Source organism: Alosa sapidissima, chromosome 13 (assembly GCF_018492685.1).
Source record: "Alosa sapidissima isolate fAloSap1 chromosome 13, fAloSap1.pri, whole genome shotgun sequence".
Classification (NCBI taxonomy): domain Eukaryota; kingdom Metazoa; phylum Chordata; class Actinopteri; order Clupeiformes; family Clupeidae; genus Alosa; species Alosa sapidissima.
The window spans coordinates 19,972,518-19,982,852 of NC_055969.1; the positions used below are offsets into that span (position 1 = coordinate 19,972,518).

Sequence of the window (10,335 nt, forward strand, 5' to 3'; positions counted from 1 at the left end):
ACAAGGACAATTATGACTAAGGAGACCGTTTCAAAACCATAGACAGATGAATGCCCTCTCTGCACAAACCAATTAAAGGAATACTTTATATATATATTATTATATGTGCAGTTTACTATTAATACTGACCCATAGAAAACTAACAGAAGTAGAGTTGTGTAATGCATTTTCAGAACTGGTATCCCTTCCCTGCACTTACAGTATTAAGTGGAATGGCTAAACACAGTATGTTTGCATGTCTGTTTTTCCACACTATTTAGGCAACATGCAGAAAAAAAATCTCCATGGAGAAAAGTAAATAGAATTAGTCAAAGCCTAGAACAGTGGGAGAAATAGTATGTGCATACGTACACATGTGTATGGGTGGTTGGGGTTGACTAGAGTAAAGGTGCCTTTTGAACAATCTGTGCTTTGCGTGTCCCCTTCTCTCTTCTCTATCTTTCACACAAGTGAACAGCAAAGCACGCACACAGACACACAATCTCTCACTCTGTCACACACTGTCTCTCCATCTCTCTATTGTGCACCATCCACACATCACACTAATAAAGCTCATGAAACAGTTTATATGCAATGACAGTGTACTAAACATGAACATAAGATCCTACTCTAATGTCACACAGGTGAATGGGTATTTGATCAGATGCATTAAATAATCTCGCTCGTTCTCTCCCTCTTTCTCACTAACACACACACACACACACACACACACACACACACACACACGTGCGGCATACAACAATGGGGAAAAGATAACTTTTAACACGTTTGTCTTGGACCGATTTTGCGCATGTGATACATATTAATCACATGGCGAGGGCCCCTGGAGACCGCCGTTCCGGTGACATTCATGGGATTTGTCACCGCGAGGAGCCACGGAGGGGATTGCGTTTCGCAGTTAAGTGCTTTCTTGGTACCCCGTGGCACGGAAACCACCCGGCCTAGCACCTCGGGGAGTTTAGAAACACTTTAGATGTGGGTTAACCACACATACGGATCCTGACCCTGCTCAAAGTGTCGCTTCAAAAACGCACTCTCACGCAGACCATTATGCCAAATGAGAACAATTGAGAATAAATTAAAAATCTGTGATCAAAACCACTTCAGTCATCTCCCCAAAGGCAAATTATGACCGTGGTGATGCGATGGACCCATTTATGGAAGAGCACGACTCGATTGTTGCGCAGGCTAGAACCAGTTCATCTGGATCTGTAATTGAATATGTAATTACAATTTTAAGTCCGATTAATTTTACTTCAAATTTCTAAATTAATATCTAATCCGTGGAGGTTGCACGTTGTCTATAAGCCCTACAAAGACTGAACGTCTACTTTTGAAAAAAAATAAATGTAGTTTCGAATTATTATTATTTAATTTTATCAAGTTCTGGTGACGACTAAATCTACTGAGATTTGACAGGTTTATAAAAAACGCATAAGATCGGAAACACGTTTGAAGTTTGATTCAGTTAAGGATTGCCTGACATTTTCCCGGAGCACGGGTAGATTGCTTCACGAGTTGTAGTGTAATAAAGTGCCTCTGAAAATGTGATATTACACCTGAGGAGCCGCGTAAAATCAATATTTATTTTTATCGCTGGTTTTATTGCTGTCTTGAACTGCTTAATCATACAACTAAACAACATTTTAGGCAAGGAGAAATCTTGGGAACGTGGTCTTTTCGGTGATGTATCAACAAAAAGGAAGGCTATTTCGCTATAAATCATAGTTTAATCTGACTGAACCGTTTTGAAAAGCTTGCCAAGTATCGTAAAATTGTTTGAACAGTGTGACGTCTTTTATTAAGTGTGTGTGTGTGTGTGTGTGTGTGTGTGTGTGTGTGTGTGTGTGTGTGTGTGTGTGTGTGTGTGTGTGATGCTTTGATGCACGAATTACACGTAGGCCTATTACATTTAGCTTAGCATTCAAATAGTATTATTTTCCATGTTAGTAACCACACAAGCGTAATGCTCAAAATGTCAGGCTACCTAGAGCTCTTTACCTGCGCAAACGTGGCTTTTGGGCTGCCAGTCATTTAGCAGACTATGACTGCATGTATGGGTATGATACATAGCCTAACTTATTTGAAAAGAAGAAGGGATATGCCCACACACGATATCCTCAACCAACTATTTGTACACACAACCAACTATTTTGTCATCACACAACCCTAGCCTACTGCCCAAAGTGTTCCATAACGCACCGCTAGATGGCGCTCTTCTCCATTATTACACCAGTTGTTGGGAAAGGTAAAATAAATAGAAGTACACAAGTTCAACCACACCAGTTACCATAAAGCAATCATCAAAACGCCACCAGATGTTTTCTCCATCATACAGAAATACCCCGTCCATCTTTACAGAGCCACCAGAACTAACAACACTATGGGGCAATAAAAATATAATTATAACCTATGTGAATGTGTTTTGGTCATTGCTGTCATTTATGTTCATTTACTTAGGTCAGACGCCTAACAATAAATGTATACTGTGGACATCCTTTGTTTTCTTGCGTAAGTGCATTTTCATCACCCATAGGCCGCGGGCCCTATATTGTGTAATTCAACACTGGATGGTATTCCGGCCTACTTTTAGGTAATTTAAAGATCTAACCAAGACATTACAATTCTGTTGAAATAAAAAGTAGCCTATCAGAGGCGAACCATTTTAAATATTCATCTTCAAGAAGTGCGTAATTTCAGCACATGCAATAGCCTAATTAGTTGCACTGAAGATTCCACATGCTCAGCAAACTTGTTAACAACTAACAAACAGAATAACTTCGTAAATCATATGGTTTACATTAATATATTAACAGATGACAATACATGTGTCATATCAAATATAATGCGCCTCCGGTGTAGCTATCCAAAGGTCTTTTCTACACTGGGTGAATTATATTGTGTCCGAGTGAGCAACAAAATCATTCAGGCTGCTATATAGGCCTATCCTAATTTCTGCCCTTGAAGTGAAGTGTCTGTTGCTTCTCGGAAAATCAGGATCAAAATCATTATTCACCACAGCAATGACCACTAAGTAGGCTACACTTGAGTGTAAGATGTGAATCGAAAAAATCTATCGGCTGTTGAGTGTAGCCTTATTTGACTTGGGATCAGTGTACCTTTAAGTGAAGTTTACAATATTGTATTTAACTTTTGCAATATCCGCATACATGTTGGTCTCAATATTGTATTTACAAACACAAAATTAAATCTGGCCATAAAACAACTCAAGCAAAATGTTTGCATGAATTTGCATGAATAATAATAATAATGTGGAAAAATAATGTGAAATGCCTATAATTGAATCGTGTATTTAAAATGGTTTACGTGATGATTTTCCATCTGTCTAAACTGTTGACAAGCGCTCTCCTGGGAATATTTATAAGCCTTCCTTTTATTATACAATATAGCCTAAACATTTATTCATAATTATGATAATAATACAATTTTGATAACCTCAAAAATGCTATTATTGCAACAACAAAAAAAAGAAATCCTGTTAAAAACAGCAGCACAGGAGGCAAAGGCCCTTATTTCACAAGCTTGCATGCTGTTCCGTGTTCCGCGTGACTGATGCGAGTTAACAGCTGACTATTTTCCATTACGAATGGCTCGCGGATGATCTAGATCACTCCTGTGTCACGCAAACTACTGTGTGTGGAGAAGGCAGACATGAAAGCCGCGTGTGTGGACTCCAAGCAGCGATCTCACGTTACAAACACGATCAACATAACCACTACCCAGTGACACTAGCACAACGAAATATATCCATATCAATAGCTTTTGCGAAATCCTAAAAGTCCTTAGATAAAGCATTTAAATCAGTACAAATTATGACCGTAGCAGGGATGGTCCTACCCGCAAGCATGTGCTTTGTTCGCAGGGCTTCTTTAAATCTTCTAACATACTGTGCAGTCTTTTTTAAGACGCTAATTGGACCGAACGGTTCCTCCTATTACTGTGCTGGGATGACCACCTTAAAGCCAGCCGAACTTTTTTCTCATCCGCTACAGCTTTTTAGGTATTTCTCAAAGGCGTTTTGGGCTTATTTTTTTCTCTCTTCACTTGCTGTGGTGACGTCCCGAGACCATGTGATCGTGAAGCTGGTATATAGACGCTGGATAGAACCGCCCTCTTTGGAATCCTAGTTTGGCCTTTTCCAGGTCTCCCCCACAGTATCTTAAATTAGCGTACGGATGCTGCCTACTTCTCTGCCTTTCTGTGCAGAACAACTACACGACAGGCAGGCAACCAAGCCCATGGCACACGGGGGGCCCAAGCACAGCTCGGCTCTCCTCGGCACTCATCGCATCCTATGAGCCTTTCCATCAGTGGACACACATACAGGGTAAGCAGCACGCGCGTTCTATCTCCGCCGTAGCGCCCTGGGAGCACGCGGCCGTGAGAGCCATGACTTTGAGCTCCGAGATGTCGGATGCCTCCGTGCTCTCGGAAGAGACCGACATCGATGTGGTGGGTGAGGGTGAGGATGCAGACAGTCGTACGCGCTCCTACGTGGATGAGGTGGCGCAGATGCAAGACGACATCCTGCTGTCCTCCTCCCCGCCGTGCGGAGACTCATCTGTCGCCCGGGATCCGTACAAGCCGGCCAAGAACACCCTGGTGAAACCCCCGTACTCCTACATCGCCCTTATCACCATGGCAATCCTCCAGAGTCCCAAGAAGCGCCTCACGCTCAGTGAAATCTGCGACTTTATCAGCAACCGCTTTCCGTACTATCGGGAAAAGTTCCCTGCGTGGCAAAACTCCATCCGCCACAACTTGTCACTGAATGACTGTTTTGTGAAGATCCCGCGGGAGCCAGGGAACCCCGGGAAGGGTAACTATTGGACTCTGGACCCGGAGTCGGCCGACATGTTCGATAACGGGAGCTTTCTGCGCCGTCGGAAGCGTTTCAAGCGCCAGCAAGCGCCTGACCTGCTCCGAGACCATGGTGGTTTTCTCCCTGCTGCTGCCGCATACGGTTACGGACCCTACGGCTGCGGCTACGGGCTCCAGCTGCAGTCGTACCACACGCACTCAGCGTTGTTCGCTTTCCAGCAGCAGCAGCAACAGCAGCAGCAGTCGTCCCGCCACTCTCACGGCGGAACCCTTATCCCCGCGCCCTCTCTGATGCCCACGAGCACGGAGTTGGCCAGGTCCCGCTTTTACCCCCCTCTCAGTCCTAGCCTCTCCTCCCCCGTACAGACTACGGCTAAGTCCGGTTCTCCGGTCCACCGATCCCCGTTCTCCATAGAAAGCATCATCGGGAGCTCAGTGAGCCCCGCGCACTCGCACTGTGCCTCGCGGACTTCTCCGGTGATCCCGGTGTTACCGTCCTCACTTGCGACGCGGCATTCGCCAAACCCGGCGCCTCCGCTACCGGGAGTAGTGCACGGTGGGACAGCATTACACTCAGTGGTCGAGAACTTCTCCAACCGGATTGTCAGCAGCACTAGCGGCTGTTAATTGGTTGTGTAACTTCACAGTTTTAAAGAGACAAAATCAAAAACGCCCCTGTGTTAAAGGTAGGATTATTTTTGTATTGTTCTTTCTTGTTTGCAAACAGCTGAATGACGGACGTTAACACAACTCGTGCCTATATTCATGCTGTGAAAAAAACATATAAATATAAATATTTATGTTAACAGTTTAGTGTTCGTCTAATTTCTATCCCCCACGAACTTACGTTATTAAAAGTGATACGTACATCACTGTCTAGGGCGCCTCAGGATAACGACATTATTAACAGGTTATTAAAATGTCACTTGTTTAAAACAATGTATTTTGTGTCAAAACACCGATGTTTTTTTCTAGTTTGACAAATTGAAACATTTTTCCTGTTTTGATTTGTTCTTTGTTATGAAAAAAAAAACGAAGTTGAAAGTCAAACATTTTTTATGCAGTGTGTTTCCGTAATAAAGCATTGTACATTATTTGGCAAGTATTGTATACTCGGAGTGTGATATTTTTACACGGTTTGTTTTTCAACAAAAATAAATATTGTTTAACTAAAAATGACAACTGCTTGGAAAATATCTTGTTAAGATTGTATTGCATCGAGTAATTTATCATTCATTAATATGGTTCAGAGTATTTAGCCTAATAGATATCTAAATACTGGGGACATTTGTGAAGCCAAACCATGTGATAAAAGTTAGGTTACTCCAAGTTAATTTGTTGGGTAAAGCAATGAGCATTATCAACAGTGATCATCGATAAACATTATAACTAAATGTTAATTGAGGTCGCTGTGTATTTTAAGCCTTTTTGAATTTCAAAACACTCACAGATAAGTGTTACAGTGTTGCTGAACATAGGGCCTACTTTTTCTGTTTAGAGTGTCAGTTCCTATAGTGGTTGCTGTTGTCACGTCAGAGGAAGGCCTTGTCCTCAGAGAGAGAGAGAGAGAGAGAGAGAGATGTGAACTCATCTTTAAGGTTATGGAGATGTCTGTTGCCCAACAGATGTTTATCTTAAATGAACACCAGTAATATACATATGTATGCAAATAAATCAGTGCTAATATAAGCTAAAAATAGAAAAGAGGGCACCGTGTTTTCTCTTGTATGGCTTGTGGTGTTTTGTAGCCATTCTCTGAAGAAGCCATTTGGGTAGAGGAGAAATATGCCATCACGCAGTGGGCGACATAAAAAACGCATGATTTCGGCTACATTACAACAAAGAAATTGCATGAGTGTTTCGGGCGAGGCCTTGCTTGCATCTGGACTTTCTGGATTATAAGACACGCTTGACTAAAGGGGCTTCAAAGAGGGACGTCATGTTTTTTGTGGGCTATGCGAGGCCAAGTTAACTTTCCGACCATCAGACAGGACCGTAATAAAAACAGCTCCCTACCACGTGAAGGATGTATGCAATGATAACCCAACATTGTGACACACATCCATCCAAGCATCCGTGACAATAATCCAATAGCATATGTTGAAAGAGGCACGTGGAGCATAGGCTAATGAACGGTTTCTAAAGATTTTAACTTTTTGTCAATAGCATACAATACCTACCCTGCCGGCAATCTATTCATTTTTCAACTCAGAATCATCGGTGTTCTACATGATAGCCTAAGTGACCATTCTACATAAAATAAGCAAGGGGGTGTGAGAGGCGGTGTAAAGGCTACCGAGGCACAAAAAACTAGTCAAACCTTTCAAATATAAATGTAATGCACGCCAAGAGTCGAATTAAATTATCACTGAAAATAGCCAAAAACATGGATGGAGCGAACCTCCAACGCAACGAGATAGTTTGTAAAATTACTTAAAGGAGATCAACATAGGCTGGTGTTTGATTTAGGGCGCTGTGTATAGGTCCTGATCTTAATCATCATCTTATCAAAATACTTATCTAAAAGGTCTGCTGGAATTGGCCATTACTGCAGTAAATTAGCCTTGACATTGCTGAGAAAATAAATGTGGCCTTAACTCCAGGTTTGGTATGTAATGTGATTTGAATAATATGAAGGGGTGAGGTGCATGCCCTCCCCAGCCCAGCGGCCTAGTCGCCCTCTCCCACATCCATCCCTGTAATGGGGAGCGGCCGACAGAGGCATGTGTTCCCCGCCAGCGGGTCGGTGATAATCGGGGTGATGTATGCCAGCTGGCCGCGCTCTTGTGAAAACAGATTCCCAAGGACGAGAAAGACACATTTATCTTTTGCGCTTCTTCGTCTGTGAGAAAAGAAAGGAGAAACGATGAGACGAAAGAAGTGATTGAGCTGTAAATAAACATACACCAGAAGATAGCATTGGGAGGAAGTATGGGTGGCTTACTGCTGCTGTGAGTAGATAGCCTAGATAGATAGATAGATAGATAGAGTGGGTATACAGCGGCAGCGGGCAAGTGACAGAATAAAAGCGGGAATCATGGTTTAGCCTAGCCCAAAATGCTACCATAATGAACGCAATTACGCACACAGCATTTCCATATTCATTCATAAAACATAGGTCTATAGCCTACTCCTCTGAAAATAAGTCATGGCCCAGGAAATCCCATTACGAGTTTACATGCGAGTCCTTTAATCCCAACATTCCTTCCTATTATTTGAGATATACTGTATATGACCCTATACTGAATTTACACGTATGTTGCAGGCTTAGATCATGAGGCGCATAATATTCGAATTTCAGTTGTAAGCAGAATTACGCCCTACTCGACACTCTACCCCGCGCAGAATACTTGGTGATATTTCGTTTATGATACAGTTACATAGGCTATTTAAGGCTGTGCGTGCGTGTGTGTGTGTTAATGTGTGGTGTCACTTATGTATATCGTGTCGTGTGCTTCCCTTGATACAGAGGGAAAGCGTAGTAGAGCCAAGCGCAGCAGAGACAGTTCACTAGGCCATCAGGGGACACACAAACACACACACACGCGAGCAGACGCGTTATGGTGATGTAACGACGCAGAGAGGGAGAAGGGGCGGTGAATCTGCCACACAAGCACGCACAGACATAACCTACTACACACACCGAGTTGTGGGGTTGCCAGGGGTTGCCAGTCAAGGTCACATTTCATTCATGTTCGATTGAAAAAAGCAAAACTCAAAAGTGCTGCGTGCTAATTCAATGCTGAGACAAACAGGCCCTTGCGCCCATGATATCTCGCACGCTGATCCAACGCACCATACACAACACGTCGATTGAACGGAAATGGGTTCCCTAACGCAGTTAAGACCTATTTCATATAACTTTCGCATGATAGGTCTAGTGCTTTGGCATAGGAAGTACTGCCAGTAAAACGCACGTGCATTCGTGACAGCACAGCACTGGAGTAAATTGTTAGCGTCGCGTGCTGTGCTCATGGCATGACGTTATTTTACTGCAAGCTTCATCAATATTCAATTCATGCTTAGAGGCTCGAGCGCAGTTGGAGGCTGGCCGTGTCCTCTCCGTGCGCTAACGCACCTGATATGACTACCTCAAGTGTGTACACACACACACACACACACACACAGTCAGCATTACGCGTACATCTAAATCCCAAACTTTTGAAAGGGGGGTAGCCTACTTTTTATTTCTGGCCTAAAGGAATGTCTGCAAATATCCCATTGCTCAATATCTATTTAATTCATAAATATATAATATCTAAATAAATAGGCCTAAATACACACACACACACACACACACACAACCACACACACATCATCTGTTATGTTATATTATGTTATTTGTTATATCACTGGACTGCTAAAATATTTGTCCAGCGTTTGCATAGCCCAAATTGATATCATGCGTTTGAACCTTCATCAACGTTGGCAACGTTATTTCCATTTGTGTTTTATAGAAGGAAGCAAATAATTCTATTTTTGTATGTGCACGAAAAGCTAAAGAAAAATATTACTTTTCCTGTTGACAATAATATGCACGCCTACCGGCTCCATGCACACCCCCACTCCCCTCCCAAACAATTGAAAATAAATGAGTAATAATATGAAGCAGTCACTAAGGCATTCTTAGCCATATTCTATCGTTATTTTATGCACGTATGTCTTTCTCTTTCTTTACCAGAAAATACATATCATATGGAGAGGTCGTGAAAGGCAAGTTATGCAATATTAACATTCAGTAGGGGACAATCTGTGCTTGTGATAGACGTAAATAAACAAACATGAACGCCGGATACGCACTTGCACCATGGGAATTATTTGTCTGAAATCACTTTAGCTCTGACAGGTGCATCACCACACAGACTGACTTTTCCATCTAGTCTAATTTATTAAGGTGATCTCAAAACTTTTATTATAGGCCTACCTTGACACTCGAGTGACTAATAGAAATATTAAACTAAGCTTCCTTCCGAGTTACGGCTTTTATTCAGCTATTGGCTAACTACACTTTACGGATAAAACAATGTAGGCTAGTACTGAAATAAAACACATAAATGCATAGTCCTACTATAAATCATTTATATGAGAAAATCAACTAGACGACCTACTTTACTTCAAATAGCAGACCATAATGATACATCTTTTACAGAACAAATGAATGAAAATATGAAGCCATACAGAAATGTACCCAAAGGCACTGTAGTTAAGCGTGTCCTTAAATAACATGCTTTGTATTACTCTCGGCTATGTTAATAATTTAAAACTTCATATGTGAGATGCATTTGAATTTAAGAAATTATGTAATTACATAATTGTGTCATTATGTTGAGTAGCCTACTAAAAACAAAACAATTCTTGGAGAAGCCATATTGTTGGAGGATTTAATGTTTCTTTGGTGGCTACTTTGGTGACAGCACAAAAATGTTCTTTCCGTTATTGGCTTGCAGGGTATGTAAAAATGAATCGTCGATCTGGATCCACTTTAAAGCTGAT

General features: G+C 42.0%; 1 protein-coding gene across 1 annotated transcript; it reads left to right on the forward strand.

Moving 5' to 3' along the window:
* The first annotated feature begins 4,043 nt into the window (after positions 1-4,043).
* On the forward strand, positions 4,044-5,969 carry foxd1 (forkhead box D1). Its single transcript, XM_042059350.1, has one exon. The coding sequence runs from the start codon at positions 4,411-4,413 to the stop codon at positions 5,467-5,469; it is 1,059 nt and encodes a 352-aa protein (XP_041915284.1). The 5' UTR covers positions 4,044-4,410; the 3' UTR covers positions 5,470-5,969.
* The last annotated feature ends 4,366 nt before the right edge of the window (positions 5,970-10,335 follow it).

Excerpts from the sequence above, each read along its gene's own strand:
- foxd1 (XM_042059350.1), top strand. The coding sequence starts at position 4,411 with ATGACTTTGAGCTCCGAGATGTCGGATGCCTCCGTGCTCTCGGAAGAG.